Source organism: Mustela putorius, unplaced genomic scaffold (assembly GCF_011764305.1).
Source record: "Mustela putorius furo isolate JIRA1106 unplaced genomic scaffold, ASM1176430v1.1 tig00000997_pilon_pilon_pilon, whole genome shotgun sequence".
NCBI lineage: Eukaryota > Metazoa > Chordata > Mammalia > Carnivora > Mustelidae > Mustela > Mustela putorius.
Genome location: NW_025421527.1, coordinates 59828 through 77487, shown reverse-complemented (window position 1 = coordinate 77487; position 17660 = coordinate 59828). Strand labels below are relative to the sequence as shown.

The 17660-nt window shown below is 44.6% G+C and overlaps 2 protein-coding genes across 5 annotated transcripts in view; both read left to right on the top strand.

The window, feature by feature from the left end:
• Positions 1-12925, top strand: part of UHMK1 (U2AF homology motif kinase 1) — a 52436-nt gene extending 39511 nt beyond the window's left edge. The window contains exon 8 of the mRNA XM_045086549.1: positions 12505-12925. Coding sequence (XP_044942484.1) covers positions 12505-12540 — 36 coding nt within the window. The 3' untranslated portion in view covers positions 12541-12925. The remainder of the gene's footprint in view (positions 1-12504) is intronic.
• Positions 12926-14170: 1245 nt separating this feature from the next.
• The window catches only part of UAP1 (UDP-N-acetylglucosamine pyrophosphorylase 1), a 42565-nt gene continuing 39075 nt past the window's right edge, over positions 14171-17660 (top strand). For 3 of the 4 annotated variants that reach the window (XM_045086551.1, XM_045086552.1, XM_045086550.1), the window contains exon 1: positions 14171-14415. The gene's annotated coding sequence lies outside the window, so the exon portion shown is untranslated. The remainder of the gene's footprint in view (positions 14416-17660) is intronic. The other variant, XM_045086553.1, reaches the window with a different exon arrangement.

The following is a 17660-nucleotide window of genomic DNA, read 5'->3' as shown; positions in this document are numbered from 1 at the left end:
TGAAGCGGGACCACTTTCTTACACCACACACAACAATGAATTAAAAAATGGATGAAAGACCCGTGACTCCTGAAACCGTGAAACTCCTGGAAGAGAACACAGGATGTAAGTTCTTTGACACTGGCTGTGGCAACTTTTTTCTAGATACATCTCCTAAGGAGGGGGCAGTGATCTTGCAGGGAGAGGAGTAGGAAATTTATTTCTCACCTTCTACAGCTAATCTCACAGCAACATGGACACACACACACTTGGGGGTGGGGAGGCCAAGGGAAGTAGACTACAGTATTAGTACGTCTTTCTCTAGGTGGCATTATAAGATACTTCTGGAAAAGGGAATCTTTTCTGTACTTGTCAAATTTTCGAAAACAAGTACATGTTGCATTTATCGTCATAAAAAGCATTAAATCATTATTTTTAGAGAGAAATCGTATCTGCGAGAATGTATGCGGTCAGTAACCTCGTATGTGCTCAGTAAATTTGAGTCCCCTATTATCTCTGATAAAAAAGGAACCGGCTACACTTCCAGCAGGAAAGATTAAATAACCATGAGACCATCTAGGGCAATAAGCATCTTTGATAAGATAGGACCATCACCACTGCTGCCCCAAGCTGCCAAAATTATAAATCAAGGACTGTTCTAAGATTCAACCCTTGGAGAGTCTGTTCTGTATAAATCTGAGAGCAGCCCTTCTGGAAGCAAATCCTCTCCCTCAGAAAACAACTATAAAACTGGGCAAAAATGTTGAAAAACAATAATTTCAAGGGCTCTGTTAAAAGATCACAGACAGCAAATTAAGAAGCTGTGTCTTTGAGACTGCTGACCTTGAACTTCTGCACACACAGTGAACAACTCAGTGTTCTTGCACGGGGATGCCTCTCCCAGCCCCACTGGTGTGGCAACGTCACGGAGGTGGGGCTGGCTGGGAGCACAGGCAGATTCACTGCTGGAGGGAGCTGCGTTGATCTAGGAGGAAAGCAAGATCCAATGGCGCGGTCTATGGAATCAGCAAATTTGCTCAGAAATAAATGGGTGGTCTTCATAGGCAGGAGAACTAGGCCTTGAAAAATGAAGGCACATTAAAAATATCCACAGACTAAGAAAGTCTTAGAGACATCGTTGCTAGCTGGCTGGCTTCAGGAAATCATAAAGGGTGTACTGCAGGCTGAGAGGCGGGGGCAGCAAACCAGAGAATCCACAGGGAAAATGAAGAGCACCGGGCAAAAGTCACTTAGTATTTCCAAGCTTCTAAGAAATAGTGGAAATTTATCTATAGTTTAGTTTATAAATTACTAAAGGATTTGCATACATTATTTAAGCAAATTTCGGGTGAAATTTGTCCAAAATGTACTTTGCTGTGTATATCAAATGTTACCAATATATTTAATATTGAAATTTTGGAAATCTGCCCATCTTGGAACAATAAATCATGTTTAGGACATAATTCGTAGGCACTTTTATTGGATTAATTGTGAAGACAACGGGTGATGGAAAAAATAGGCGAAATGATTATGAGAAAAGTTTCTTAATTTTTGTGGTCAGAAAACTTCCAAGCGCATAACTGGAAATATTTCACACTGCTGGTTAATTTGATGCTTGCTTTCTTCATCCTAAAAATTATCCAAACCATTTATAATCAGGTGAATCACCAACTGCTGTTTGGAAAGTTCCATTTATATTTTCATAATTTTAAATTACTTTTCAGCAAATCACTCTTTCTGTGTACTAAAGCGTGGCCTACAACTGTTGTCTTTTGTGGCTAACAACAAATAATCTTTAAACTGTAATAAAAGATGACTTCTAAGCAAAGTATCACAGCTTTAAAAAATAGAGGTACTTGGGCGCCTGGGTGGCTCAGTGGGTTAAAGTCTCTGCCTTCGGCTGAGGTCATGATCCCAGAGTCCTGGGATAGAGTCCCACATTGGGCTCTCTGCTCAGCAGAGAGCCTGCTTCCTCCTCTCTCTCTGCCTGCCTTTCTGCCTACTTGTGATCTCTCTCTGTCAAATAAATAAATAAAATCTTTAAAAAAAATAAAAAATAGAGGTACTAGAACCTAAAAAAACGTAATATCAACAGGATAGTATATTCGGCACCAAATATGTAAACAAAAGGACACAACAATATGTGTTCTGTTTGTTCATGGGGGGAGGGGCAGAAGGGGAGGAAGAGATTCTCAAGCGGACTCCATGCTGAGGGTAGAGCCCGCTGATCCTACGACCCTGAGATCAGGATCTGAGCTGAAACCAAGAGTCAGATGCTCAACCTACTGTGCCACCCAGGTGTTCCCAAACCAATTTTTAAAAAGCTCAAAGGGATATCAGTGGAATTGAATCATCATGTAATTTAATCAGGGATTCTTAGAAGTGGAAGAGTTTGTATGTTCACTTCAATCAAAATGATTTGTTCTGGGGCATCTGGGTGACTCAGTGGTTTAAGGCCTCTGCCTTCTGCTCAGGTCATGATCCCAGGGTCCTGAGATCAAGCCCCAGTTTGGGCTTTCTGCTCAGCGGGGAGCCTGCTTCCCCCTCTCTCTCTCTCTGCCTGCCTCTCTGCCCACTTGTGATGTCTGTCTATCAAATAAATAAATAAAATCTTTTAAAAAAAGATTTGTTCTATTGGTTTTTTTAAATTTAAATTTAAAAAATTTTAATTTAAATTAAAAAATTTTTTTAATTTTAATTTTTAAGTAATCTCTCCCTCCAACGTAGGGCTTGAACTCACAACCGTGAGATCAAGAGTTGCGTGCTGCACTGGCTGAGCCAGCCGGGCGCCCCCAAAGGATTTAGTCTCTTCCCGGGTGCCCCATTCGCCCCGTTCATATTTGATCACTTATTCAAGATAACTGCTGAAAATACAGCGCAGCTGAAGTTATTCTTTTCCCCTCCAGAGAAGAACCGGAATCTCTTTTAACAGCAGCCTTATGGCCAAGACAAGTCTAGTCAGAAGTAAGTCGCATGAAACCCCAGAGAAGTCGTGGTGGGTTCCTAAGCAGACTCCAGGATGTCTGTTCGGAAACTCGCGGGGGAGAAGTGAGCTCGGCTAGGGCAGGGAATGATGAGCTACACGAAATCACTTCTGAGAAGGTTCTGCTCCTCCCAGTCACCTGGGCAGCGTCCAGGTGGCGATAGTTCAGAAAAGTACTTAGAAACCATAACTGTGGGTGGGAACTGGTTTTTATGGCCCACCCGGGGGGGATTTTCTTTTCCTTTGGTCCCTGCCTTTTTCTCCCCTCCTTCCTCTCTCTCCCTCTTTCCTCCCGTCCTTCCCCCCCCCTTCCCTTCTGTCCTTCTCTCTGGTTCATTCTGAATTTTAATGTTTGTAATTCTTGTCTGATAAAATTAAGAAGAGTTTCTAAAAATACTAAAAATTTCTGGTGGTTGGATTTTCTGCTTTTCATCTTTTTTTCACCACAAAAAGGAAACTAAGAAAGGAGTCCCAAGCGATGCCAGTTATGCAAAGGGGACTTTCGTGCCCTTGCTGGAGGCAGCAAGGCTCGTCACAACAACTTTATGATATAAGAGACGGATGCCCACGGGGGGCACGGGTTGTGACATCTTCCGTCTTTTGTCCCACATTATAGGCAGAGAAGATAGAAGCGAGGCTTACGGAACGCATCAGAAGCTTCCCACCACTCTCAGGACCGATTCTAATCTCCAGTCTGGCTGGGGTCTGGGGAAGCAGGGCAGGATACGGAGAACACAAAGGGAGAAGTGAGGGAGAGAAGCGTGTGTGTCGGTGACCCTGTTGGACCTTGTGGGTTGTTTGACGATTGTGCATTTTCCTCCAGCTGAAATGAGAAGCCATTTGAAGGTTTTAGGCAGAGGAGTGATGTAACTCCAGACATCATTCTGGCTGCTCCATTGAGAATGGCCTGAAGAAGGGTAAGCCTGGGAGGCTACAGGCACGATCTAGGGAAGTGATGATGGTGACTAGAGAAGGAGGAGAGAAAGTGATGGTGAGAGCAGGTAAGAGTTTACGTACATGTTGAAGACAGAGCCCATGGGATGCATAGAGATTGGATCTGGGATGAGAGAACATGCCAATGATGAGTCTAAGGTTTCTGGCCTGATAAACCATGAGCGTGGAGTAAAAACAGAGATAAGGAGTGGTAACAAGTGGGTTGGGTTGGGATGATAGGAATAGATCAGGATTCAGTTTAACATGTTAACTTTGAGATGCCTTTTAGCAAGCCAAGTACTGGAGTGACACCTTTGGGTGGGCAGGAGAAGATGGGCTGGAGCTCATAGGTAGAGAGCTGGGACAGTGGACTGTTTATTACAAATACTTGGAGATAAAGTAAAAAATCTGGATACAGATGGAGGGAGATGAATGGATGGGGTGGCGGGAGCTCGGGCAAGTTCTCGGTTTTCTCGCAACAAGATGCAAGGATATCTGGCAAGAGCGAGTGTGGGGGAGGTGATCCCAGAGTTCTGAGGGAGAAAATGTGTGAAACCATCACTTAGAAGAAAGACAACAAGAGTGGACTAGGGAAGTAGGCTATATATATATAGCCAATATATAGTATTGGCTAATGGTTATGAATTTAAAGTGAGACCTGTCAGAATGTTTGTGTGTTTTCTTCAACCTCTTCAGCTTCTGGTTCAGCATCTCTCATAAGGCTGCAATAAATAGACAGGGCAAGGCTGAGTGGGTTTCTGTTTCTGGGTCTCACTGGACTGCAGCCAAGGTGCTGGCTGGGCCGCATGCTCATCTGGAGGCTGGACTGGAGTGGCATTTATTTCCTTGTGCTCTAGGACTGCAGACTTCATGGGATTTGTTTGTTGGCTTCTACTTCTGCTGGCTCCAGGCCCCTGTCAGCTCCTAGAAGAAGCCTGAAGTTCCCTGCACATGGCCCTGTCTATAGGCAGTTTGCTTCATGGCAGTTTGTCTTTTTAGGGCCCCGCTAGGGAGTGAATGTGAGCCTTCTGGCAAAAAGTCTTAATGGAACCTAGTTATGGGACCCATTACCCGAGCATATTCACGGGAGTGACATCCATCATCGTCTCCTTATTCTGTTACTTAGAAGTAAGTCACAGGTCCTTCCCATGTTCAAGGAGTTAAGAATTGTGGGTGTCCCCTTAGAGTCTCTCTGCCACACCATTCAGTTCCCAATACCTGATACCAAGAAAGCCAAACTTAGGAAATTGTATTCTTTTAAACAAAAACTTACAGAGCTTTTGTTCTGAGTCAGAAACTGTTCTAAGCACTTTAAATTGGTCCCCACAGCAACACTAGTGGTAGGTCCCACTATGATCTCCATTTTGCAGATAGGAAGAGAGACGGGCCAGAGACATCAATGAACTCATCTGGGGGGTTAAGTAAGTGCAGAACTGGGACTCAACTCACACTCGTGGCTTCCACGTCCATACTCGTATAGTTTGTATACTCATAGTAGTATGCTAAGCTGTCAAAAATAAAGTCAGTGCATCAATGAAGGCTGTTGAGGGACACAGGATATAATTACCCAGCAGTTCTCATGGACCTAAGTAAGTTTTAAGACCATATTTTTGTCACTCAGTTTAGAGGCCAAGCCATTTAGTGCTGTCAGAGACTTTGGGATATCGGGGTCTTTCTTCTGTTAACATTAACTAATGCAGGCCAAATGGAGTTGTGGGGCCCGGAACAAAAATATGTGGAGGAATTTTTTGTTTTGCCTGAGATTTCCTAGAGGCGATGTCCCCTTGTTATCTTGTGTTTATTTACCTAGGAACTATAAAGCAGATTCCATCTCCGGTAGAGTCCTAAAGAAACGATAGGTAGGGGAGATATCCCCCACACGAATGACTGGTGATAGACTTTGTGTGTGTCCTGCATATTGAGCTGAGAAGCAGAAGACCTAAAATACAGTCAATCCAGCTCACTGGCCTTGGCAGTAGAACTGAAAACATGGTGAAAAATCATTCACATCTGAGAAACCATGGTATGCAAGGTCATCCGGACATAGGTGGGGAGGCAGGTTGGGAACAAAGTATGCTACCGTTCTGGTTTCAGTGTAGGTCAGATGCCATTCCAGGCTGTTTCTGAGGGATTTCCCCAGGGGACAGCATGACCCGGCAGGAGAAAGATCCAGCCAAATGGGCTCCCAAGAGAAGGTGTTGAATACTTGACCCGTAATGGCCTGTCATGGCGGTGAGCTGTTTACACTGTCATACAGCAATCGATGGCTGACTTCTCCTCTTGCTTCTGCTTCTCACCTATCTATTTTGTCCTTAGGTAAACCACTTCACTTTGGGAGATCCGGTTTCCTTATCTGTGAATTCAGGGAGAGGGATCAGATGATCTCTAGCCCCTAGCCCTGTGATGGCATTTCAAGTCCACAGGCCTGCTCGGTGTGGAGTCCTGAGGCGGGGCACCGCTCTAATTATTACTCACCAACACTGTCTTGTTTACTTTCTCCCCAGCTTGTTTTACTGGGTTATTTTTGGACTTCCTAAATGGCCGTCAGTTTTTGAGGGGCTGTATTTTCAGTAAAAAAATATGAAATGGAACAGGATGTCTTCATTATTTCACAATGTTTTGAAACACACTCTGAGCTACAGAAAATTTGGGGCATGGGAGGAGTGGTGAGCTAAGTCAGGATGATCTCCTGAGAGAAAAGGACTCATGTCCTTGGAAGCCAAAGCCCAAGATCCTCCACCAGCCATCTGTTTGCGTCTTGGAAACAGTGATCTCATGAAGGCTCGGGCCTGCTTCACGGAACGCCTTGCTGGGCCCGATTCTCAGATGTACTTCTGGGAAGGAAGCTGCGTCCTTCTAAAAGTTCAATGACCTACCTGAGGCGGTCTCATTCAGGACAATGATGGGGGATTCCTTTGCTGGAGGTCTCCTCCCACGAGCTGGCTGTTTGAAAACTCCGGGTGGGTCATTCTTGCTTGTACTGCCTTGGAAAGTGTGGACAGCCTCGGTCACCCACGTCCCACACCAACTGCAGGAAAAACCAGCCGGTTCTTTGAGTTGTTAAATAGCATACCTCCTTTTCTGAAATTAAAGGAAATATATACTTTCCTTATTATCAAGTAGTTTTCACTTTAGAAATTTAGAAAAAAAGAAGTTTAGAAAAAATTTGGCAATTTGCGGAAAATTTTAGACAAAAGCAGCCAAAAGAATATAAAAACTCCTATCGTCCCATTGTCCCTAAAAGACCAAAGCATAAGACCTTCTGTTGTATGTCCTTCTGGATTTTTGAATTTGTGTGCCTGTTTAAAATATCTCTCTTGGAATCCCAACAGGATTCTGTGTTTTTAATAGAGGACTATTCCATTTTCCTTCTTGAATAGCTGTTGTGTGGTAGGTCCCTTCTCTTTTAATTCTCTTTCCAGCTCTGTAAGACATACTGCATTATCTCAATTCTGTTGCTGAGAATATTGAAGTTCAGGGAGTTATGGTGATTTTTCCAAATCACACAGCTTCTATCTACCTGTTATCTGTCTGTCTATCATCTATCTTATCTATCTTATCTATCAAATGAAAGTATTATCTACTTTCTTAAACCAAGCTGGGATCATATATACTACTAAAAATATTTACCCTTTGGTAGATAATTCCTTTTTGGTGATTTCTTTTCTTTTTTTTTTTTTTAAAGATTTTATTTATTTGATGGAGAGAGAGATCACAAGCAGGCAGAGAGGCAGGCAGAGAGAGAGGGAGAAGCAGGCTCCCCCGCTGAGCAGAGAGCCCGATGCGGGGCTCAATCCCAGGACCCTGAGATCATGACCTGAGCCGAAGGCAGAGGCTTAACCCACTGAGCCACCCAGGCGCCCCCTTTTTGGTGATTTCAATTTCACAGTTTATATAATACCAACCCTTACGTATCTAACTTCTAAGTTCTTTTTTTTTTTTTTTAAGATTTTATTTATTCATTTGACAGAGAGAGACACAGCAAGAAAGGGAACACAGCAGGGGGAGTAGAAGAGGGAGAAGCAGGCTTCCCGCCAAGCAGGGAGCCCACATGGGGCTAGGTCCCAGGGCTCTGGGATCATGATCTAAGCCAAAGGCATATGCTTAATGAATGAGCCACCCAGGCTCCCCTCTCACTTCTAAGTTCTTTACTTGACTACGAATTCCTTGGTTTCTTTCACGAAGGAGGCAACAGGATTTAGAGAGGGGGATGGTGTTGCCAGTGGGAAAATAAATAACCAGTTAGCAGATGCCCCATTATCAAGGCTGGGGACCAGGTCTCCTGCAATGAGTGAGACTGGCCCTTACCTCCCAACACTTTCTCAAACTCTCTTGGCCTATCCTTTAGGAAAATTTCTTCATTCCTTTATTCTCTCCCTCTTCTGAGCTCTGAAATCCTAGAACTGTGCATTCACTGTGGCTCTCTAGCTTGAAAAAGGAACATCTTCCCCGGCTTCATTTTTGTACTCCAGATTTTATTCTAGCTTTTGATTCCCCTGGTACCTATCACAAGGACTGGCACAGAACAGTAAACATATTTTAAACAAACATCTATTTGTTCTTGATCGAATGATGAACACACACCAGTTTGTTCTTTAAGGAGTGGTTGACCCCAGGGACATCCATATAAACATCAACAGGTTCTGGAAAATTTCCGCTCTGCTCAAGTTCTTCTCCTATTCAGCTAAGCCGTACTGTTTTCAACTGGAAAGTGGGGCATCAGAGGAACACTGCCCATCATCATCCGTGCCCCAAAGACACACAGCTGCCACTATAAACAGCATGGCCTGTGGCATGTATCGCTTCCCAGGTGATGTGGCATTCTGCCTGGCTGATAGAGGGCATGTGACATGGGACAGGCAAACTACTTAGTGACTGTCACACCCTGGATCCTTTCCTTCAGAGCTGTGTGCTCCGTGACTTAAGGACTTTCCTTTGTGTTTGTACCGACAATGAAGAACTCCATCATTAGTTGCACTTTTATTTTTGGGACTTTTAAACTTTTACATAATTTCAACCTTTTAGAGAAATTGTGAAGCAGTTATCAAGTTCTATATGCCCTCTCCTCAAATTCAGTAATTGCTAGCGTTTCCCCCAAATATACATTTCTATCATGTATACACACAATCTAGATCTGTCTCTGTATTTACGTTAATAACATGGGTTTATATTTATAACTTTGATTGCAGTCTGCCACTAAAGAGGTAATTCTAGTCTCCCATTCCATATTTGTGATTCCCTTCTCTAATCTAATCTTACACTCCAATTTAATCTAATCATTCTCTTCAATATATTTAGTCATTTGCTCATCTCCACTATACACAAAATAGTGTCAGAATTGCTAACTCATACCGCTATAAAAATCCAAACTGCTAACAGAGTTTACTATTTGTTTACAGTTCTTTCTGTCTTTAGATTGAGAGCATATGCTTAAAATACTTTGCTCACAGATATATTCATATGTCAAAAATCATCATATTGTACACTTTAAATGTCTGTAGTTTAAGTCAGTGTCAATAAAGCTGTACAAAATTACTGTGTTCAAAAGTTTCTAAGGTTCATTCCCCAGGGAAACATTTTTTTAAAAAAGGATTTTATTTACTTATTTGACAGAGAGAGAGACAGCCAGAGAGGGAACACAAGCAGGGGGAACAGGAGAGGAAGAAGCAGGCTTCCTGTTGAGCAGGGAACCTGATGCGGGGCTCAATCCCAGGACCCTGGGATCATGACCTGAGCCGAAGGCAGATGCCTAATGACTGAGCCACCCAGTCACCCCTCCCCAGGGAAACTTTTCAGAGAAGTTAAGTTACTTAAGATATAGTGAGGTTGATTTGCTTCTGTTTGTTTTCTATGTCAGGGTTCAACTTCCCTCTTTGTTAATTTCATTTCATTTTCCTTCCGATATGTAAATTATTAACATGGTTCTGGATGTCAAAACTATCCAGAAAGTTATATATGGAGAAGTGCCTGATTCCCACCTGGCCTCTGCAGTAACCAATCTTACTGGTTTCTAGTTACAAAATAAGTTACAAAATAAGTAAGTTCATCCACGGAAAATTTGGAATACAAAAATCAAGCCAGGGAAGATGTTCCTTTATCCTTACTTTTTTTTTTTTTTAATAGGCAGATATAAATAGGTGAAGAGGATTCAGAGGCACAATCTTCCAGTTACAAAACAAATCAGTCAGAGGGATGTAAAGTACAGCATAAGAATGCAGTCAGTGATACTGTGATAATTTATAAGGTGACAGTAACTACACCCACTGCGGTGAGCATTTTGCAGTGTATCTAGAGTCAAAACTATGTTGTGTGCCTGAAACTAATATAATATTGTATGTCAACTATACTTCAGCTAAAAAGGAATTTGGAAAAGCTGTTTAGGCAAAATGAATTACAATGTGTTGTAGAACGCGTAACATGTGAAAGCAAAATGTAGGACAACGGCCCAAATGCTGGGGTGGGAGATGTGCAAAAGCACTATTGCAAAGAAAAAAGAAAACAACAACAAACCCCAAACCAAAACCAAATAAACAAAAATAAACATTTCTTATTTCTCCTTCTTTCATCTATGTATACTCATGTAGGACACGTTCCTTTTTTTTTTTTTTTGGTCGTCTTCATGTAACAGTATATCCTTAAAGTTATTCCATATCAGTCTTTTTTTTCTTCTTTGGGGGCAGCTGTATAGTAGTCATGCCTTCCTGTAGCACTTGTATGGTTTCATGCTTTCTGTTTAGATTTCTGATGTATTTGCACTTTATTCTTGTGGCTGAGATAAAGTATGGATCTCGTTTTATCTTTTTCCAAGTGGCTACTCAGTTGTGTCATTTACTGAAATGTTGACTTTTTGCTCCAGTGGTCTGAGCCGTGCTGCTCTATGATGCAGTCCTGGGGTCTGTTCTGGACTGTCTAGTCTATTCCACTAGTCAGTATGTCCACGTGCTACGACCTCATGGTTTTATTTATGGAGGCTTCACACAACTGTTGAATACGGGAGGTGGGCTTCTTACTGTAGCTTTTCTTCCTGTTTCTAGCTCTTCTTTCGCCTTTCTTTTTCCATGAGAACTCAGGCTGAACACTTTTATTAACTTGTCTAATTTATAAATGTATAATTTAACCAGGGTGCTTTCCCATTTGATCAAATATCTTTTGTGGCTTTTGGGTAGGAATATTTTCCAGTTTCTGTCCTATAGGTTTTGCACATTTTGTGTTAGATTTATACCTAATTATCCAATATTCTTTGTTACTATTAAAATGGTATTCTCTCTGCCGTCATGTCATCTGTCTGGTTATTGTTTGTGTATATTAAAAACTATGGACTTCTGTCTGTTCATTTTATGGCCGGTTACCTTACCTAGTTTATGATTTAGCCTAATAGATTCCAATAGGTTGAGTTAGTCTTGCCACTGGTTCTCTAGGGTTGTCCATGTATATCCTCTTCCCAAAGTAGTTCTACTAATTTTCTAATTCTTTTTTTCCTCTTTTTAAAATTCTGAAGCCTCTTGTGAGTTCTCCTGTCTCACTGGATTAACTCATATTTTCAGTGTGATGTTAAATAATCATGGATAGAGTGGGCATCCTTGCCTTGCTCTCTGCCACTGTCTCTTGAATGACTATGTACAGTTGAACCTTGAACAACAGAGGTCTGAACTGCACAGGTCTGCTTATACACTTTTTTTTTTTTTAATAAATCCAGTATAGTAGTGTAAATGTATTCTCCCTTACTTATGATTTTTTAAAAAATTTTATTTATTTATTTGAGACAGAGAAAGAAATCATGAGAGGGGAGAGTGTCAGAAGGAGAAACAGACTCCCTGCTGAGCAGGGAGCCCTAGGTGGGACCCAATCCCAGGACTCCAGGACCATGACTTAAGTCAAAGGCAGACACTTAACTAAATGAGCCATCCAGGCGCCCCACTTATGATTTTCTTAGTAACATTTTCTTTAGCTTTATTATAAGAATATAGTCTACAATACACGTAACATACAAATATGTGTTAATTGACTGTGTGTGTAATCAGTAAGGCTTCAGATCAGTCGTGGGCTACTAGTTAAGTTTTTGGGGAGTCAAAAGTTATACGTGGATTTTTGACTGTGTCTGGTGTCTGTGCTCCTAAGTACCTCAATGTTCAAGGGTCAACTGTGTATGAAAAGTACCTTAAAGGACAGAAATACTTCTTCAGTATAAGAAGTTTCTGGATGTTAGTTGGCAAGATGTGATTAAGGTCCTTCTTATGCCTGGTAACTATAAAAAAAATTAGCAAATGGTAAAAGTAAAAATTTGATTTTATAATAGTTCATTGGAAACACTTGTGTTGGGCCCTGGTGTGACCTTTTATATTTAAAGTCCTCTTTAATTATATTCAGTTCTTCATTCATTCATTGGTGTAAGATTTACGGAATGCCTCTAATACTCCAGACACTCTCTTAAAGATTCTTTTTCATTTAATTTGTACTATACCCACTGAAATAGGTATTACCCTCATTTTATACGGAGAATATTGAGGGTAAGAGTTCAGCGGACACACAGTCTCTAAGGCTGAACTCTAATTTTGAATCTGCATCTCCTGGTTTGAATTTTTCTAAAATCTCATATATTTCTTTGTCAGGGAGTAGAAACACAGAAGAGTAACAACCAAGAATGACCCACCCAGAGTTTTCAAACAGCGAACTGGTGAGAGGTGGGGCTCCAGCAAAGGGATCCTCCTCTCATGGTCTGAAGGAGGGTGCCTCAGGTAGGTCATGAACTTCTAAAAGGACACAGACAGGTTCCTTCCCAGAAGCACATCTGATCACCAGGAGAAACTGGCCCGGCAGGAGGTTCCGTAAAGCAGGCCTGAGCCTTCATGAGATCACTGTTTCCAAGACGCAAACAGATGGCTGGTGGAGGAACTTGGGCTTTGGCTTCCTAGAACATGAGTACTTTTTCCAGATGGTGATAAGTATGTCAAAGAATCCAGGACCTAGAAGAGCATCGGACATAGAATAGGTACTCAAATAACAGTAATTAAAATTTTTTAGTTTTCATTGTTCTACATTGTTGTATTAACTGGCTTCATCCTCACAACAACACTAAGGGCATTTATATTATTGCTTGTATTTTATAGATGAGAAAACTTATACATGAATTAACTTACCAAGGATCATACTGAATAGAAAAGCAGGAATTCTGTCTTCAGATCCCTTGCTCTTAACCACTACATTAGAAATCTTTCAAATAAGTGGGTGAAGTTCTGGGATCATGAAAACAGAATATTCTACGTCCTGAATATGAATCTACCGGCGTTACTTACCAAGGGTACGTTATTTCTGCTACTTAATGTGGTGGGTGATTTTGCAGTCGATTAAGTAAATGAAAAGGCTCTTCTATTTAGGGGAGAGGAAAGGCACCTAAGTGCCTGAAATTCTTTATATCACGTGCTTTGTTAAAGCTAGGTGTATTTTGGTGTTTCAACATACTGGACTTCCTGCAAAATTGCAAAGCCCAACGCAGATCCAAACGTAAGCCCAGCTTGTACGGGCCCGCACCGAGGATTTAACCTGCGCGTGCACACCCACACAAGGCATGTAACAGGACTGACAGTATGCAACAGGCAATTATTAACACTGGGCCGTGCCTGGGCCATGGAGGTCACCCGGTCCGACCACCAGTTTCGTGTCAAATACTGAGGCGGTACCACCGTCACACAAAACGGACCTCTGGGCTCTTTCTCACTGGCCCGCTTCTCATTACCTAAAACCTTTGCTTGTCTTTCTTTGCCTGCCTGTTTGTGCAAAAGTAAACGGGCCTGGCTCCCCGCACTTGGAACCAAAAACGCCATGAAGCTGAAGATCGGGCCAACCAGACACGAAACCACCAGCCCAAGGTCAGACGGCGGCCCAGGTCCTCCCCCCCCGGGGTCGGAGCGCAGGCACCGCCGCCTGTCGCAACCCTCCGCGCGGCCGGTCGGGAATCCGCCGTCCGGACGACGCCGCTGCCCGCCCAGATCCGCCGTGCGCTTCCGTTGACGGGGCGCTGGGCCCGGGGACGACGAGGAGCCTGGGCGGGCACCTTGCGGGGCCAGCTGTGACGCCAGGGCTCGCAGGGGCGGGCCGCGGCCACCAGCGCGCCGCGCCGGCCTCACCCCTCCCAGCTGACGCCGCGCACACCTCTCCCCGGCCGCCGCGCGCCTGGGGGCGGGGCCCCCGCGGACCGGACCCCCAGAGCCGTCCCCATTGGGCCAGGGAACGAGTGACGCGCCCCGCCCCGCCCCTCGGCGTCCGCCTAGCCGCCGGCGCTCGCGGCGCTGACGTGGCCGGGCGGGCGGTGGCGGCTCCTCCCGGCGCGGACAGCTACTCGTCGCTGCGAGAGAGGGGCGGGGTGGCCGGGGCCGTGTCCCCGGGCCAGCTCGCGGCCCGCCCCGCCGCCCCGGCCCCCCGGATGAGGGTATATATTCGGAGCGGGCGCGGGACGCCAAGGAGTGGCCGCGCGCTGGGAGCCGGAGCCGGAGCCGGGCGTCGTCGCCGTCGCGCCGAGGGAGGTGAGGGCCTCCCCGCCCAGTCGTGTCTCCTTCCCACGCCACCCGCCAGCCCGGAGGGGACGCCGGGGCCCGGTCCCGCCACGCGCACGCTCCCACGGCCACGTTGGTGCTCGGCGCCCGAGCCGGGCTCTGGCCGAGGAGCCGCCCCGCGCGCCCCGCAGGCGCTTCCCGTGCTCGGAGACCCCGTTGGGGAGGGCGCCCCAGCCGGCCGGGGGCTTTGGGGAGGACCCGAACGGGGCAGTGTGTGCAGTCGGGCGTTTGTCGCACGGCTGGGGGTGGGCCTCACCTGGGTTGGGCGGGGGACAGGGGCCTTGCGGACAGTTTGGGTGAGCTCGGGGGCGTCCGGTGGGGACAAGTGTCCGCTGGGAACGGGGTGGGCCGTCCGGGACAGAAGGGGGAGAGACTGCTGAGGGCGTCGGCAGGGAGGGGTGGGCATAACTGCGGGGGACGTGCGAGGGGGACAAAGCCCCCTTGCCTCTTTTTGTCGGTTGGTTGGTTTTAACCGTGGTGGTGGGAGAGGGTTGAGATTGCGGGGTTTCGCCTGCCTTGGCCACGCAGGAGAATGGGATTGGAGGGCCGAGGGGGCGCCCATGTGCTGAACATATGGCTTCCTGAAGATTGTATTAAGTTTGGCCTGATGCTGTTGTTTACTTGTGCGCTGTTGATGAAATCTGAAATCAGGTAGTCGTGATTAAAATACGAAGGTGTCATTACGTAGTTCTTTTAGTTTAAGGTCTTTTAGGGTGAAATTCTTTAGGTGTGGACGGAAGGGTTTACAGGAAGCTGAAGGCAGTTTCTATTCACTCAGTTGGATCCCTTAGCTAGGATTAAGAAAGACTGAAGAAGGCTGTGCTGACACGTTTATAGGATTCAGTGGTTATGGGTCAACTCCAAGACTGTTTTTCCAAAGTTCTAAGAAGTTTTATCAATTTCGTGGCCATAATATTAGCAGCAGAAAGGGGGGCAGGAGGGAGACCAGGAAAGGAGGGAAACATTGGAATTCTTCAGTACTGGCATTTAAATTCTAATGAAGGTATATTTGATCATGGTGCATTTTTACCTAGTTTGTCATTGTTTTTGATGCAGATGTATTAGGCTATGGGCGCATACCAAATTCTGTCATCATTTCTAGAGCCGATCCTCGACTTCTTCAGACTTAGCTTGTCAGAATAAAAATCCTATTCTAACTCTTGTACTCAGTATTGCTTGCTGTTACACATGCATTCAGACGTCTTACCAGAATTAACTTAGCACGTGTGACCTTGTCAACCTTGGCAGACCGCCAGTGGTCTAAGGCCAAGTATCAGAGTTTAACCTCTTTGGGGAAAAATTTAACATACGAATTGTCCTATTTGCATGGATCCATTTTCCCAAGCATCTGAAGGTGGATGGGTGTCTAATGACTTCTTAGGAAAAGATTGATTTTTATCTTACATGTTACACTACCACATTTGCATTTGTGTTTTAGTAGGTAGGGACTCTCCACTCTTGACTCTTGTTTGAGGATGTGTCAGGAAGGCTGGTTTTATTGTCTTTATGAAGAAATGTGTACACGGGGAGGTGGAATGATTTGTGCCAGGTCAGTTGATGGCGAGCCAGACCGAGAACTAGGACTGCCAGTTTTTCAGTTACCTGCTTGCCTGATGATCTTCCTGCTGTAGTGTTCTCCTTTAAATCTGGGCAAAAACAGTAATATAGAATGAGACCTTAGGAAAAACCCAATTCTTTGGAAAGTAGTTAATAGAAAACTTTCTCAACTATTTTTTTTACATGATATATTTTTGTAATTAATGGTGTATCTCTTGAAATCTGTATTAATCAATAGAAATACCTATTAATATCCTAATGTGTGTACAAGGCTCAGTCTTCTAACATCTTTGCTTTTTTATCCATGGGGCGCTCATTAAGTTCATAACTTAATATCATGTATGCTGATGACCTTGAAGGTATTCTATTTAGCTCCAGTATCACCTTTGAACTTTAGACTACTACATCCTGCCTCTGCTTGCATGTCTAATAGGCCCCTCCAGTTTAACACATCCAGAAGTGGAGTGTTGATTCCCCCACTCTCCGTGTGTTTTTCTAAGTCTCCTGTCCTAATGTTTCCCCACCTCAGTACGCTGACGGCACCACCACTTGGAGTCCTCTTTGCTTGATTCCTATCTTTCTGTCTGTCTCCCCGTTCCACGCAGAGGATTAGGGTCCACATCCATCCCCGCTGTAAGCCAGTATCATCTCATCTGGGCTATGGTACTTCCCTAACTGCTGGCCTCCATGTTTCCCTTCATTACAGAATCTTTTCCAGACAACAAATGTTCCTTCTGAGACCTAAATCATACTGTGAAGCTCCTCTGCTCCACATTCTCCAGGGGCTTCCCAAACCCCAGAGTCCTTACTTAGACTGAAAGCCCCACTTGATCTGCTCAGTGGGTGCCTCAGTTGTAGTCCCTCAGGCGCAGTCACTCTGCTCCAGCTGTTTTGGTCTTGCACATCCCTGTGTCAGAACTGCTGCTCTTGGAGCATCCTGGCCCTAGAATGTTCGTCTCTGAGAAACTGACTGGCTTGCTTGGGATGGATTGTTCTATGTCTCAGAGGTCCCACCTGACCACCCCTTTTAAAATATCCACCATCCCCCGCCCACTGCACATTCACTGCTTCGCCCGCTTTCTTCTTCTCCTTGACATTTTATGTGTGTGCCTGTCTCTGGTACGGGATGTGGGCATGCGTGTTGCCCCTTCGTGCATTGCTGTGTCTGTGTCCCCAGCATCAGCACCTGGCAGGCAGTAGGTGCTCATTAAATGTCACATGGACTAATGGCATGTGACAGTTAAATAACGTTCCTTAATAAATTGTCTGTTGATGTATCTCTGCATGTGAAGAGGAAACTTTGAGCAGGAACCTATTGGCAAGAGTGACGTTGTGGCTCATTTGTCTTTAACCCCAAGTAGCAGCACTGAAACACCTCCAACCTCCTCTGTGTCCACTTGCCGCCCAATTCCCAGCACTACGGCTTATTTCTTGAATATATTTCTTTACCTGAACCATTTTTGGTGCCATTCCCACTGACTGGGTTTTCTTTTACTTGTACCTTTGGCACACTTATTTTCATCCTCAACTGCCTAACTCAGGTAGTGGCTCTTCTTGTGTTCTGGAGGCTGTAACTCAGTGGTCTGAAGCACAAATTTCACTTTTACAGTAGTAGCTGATAACAGTCCTGGAGGGCTTTTTTAATATGCCAGGTACTG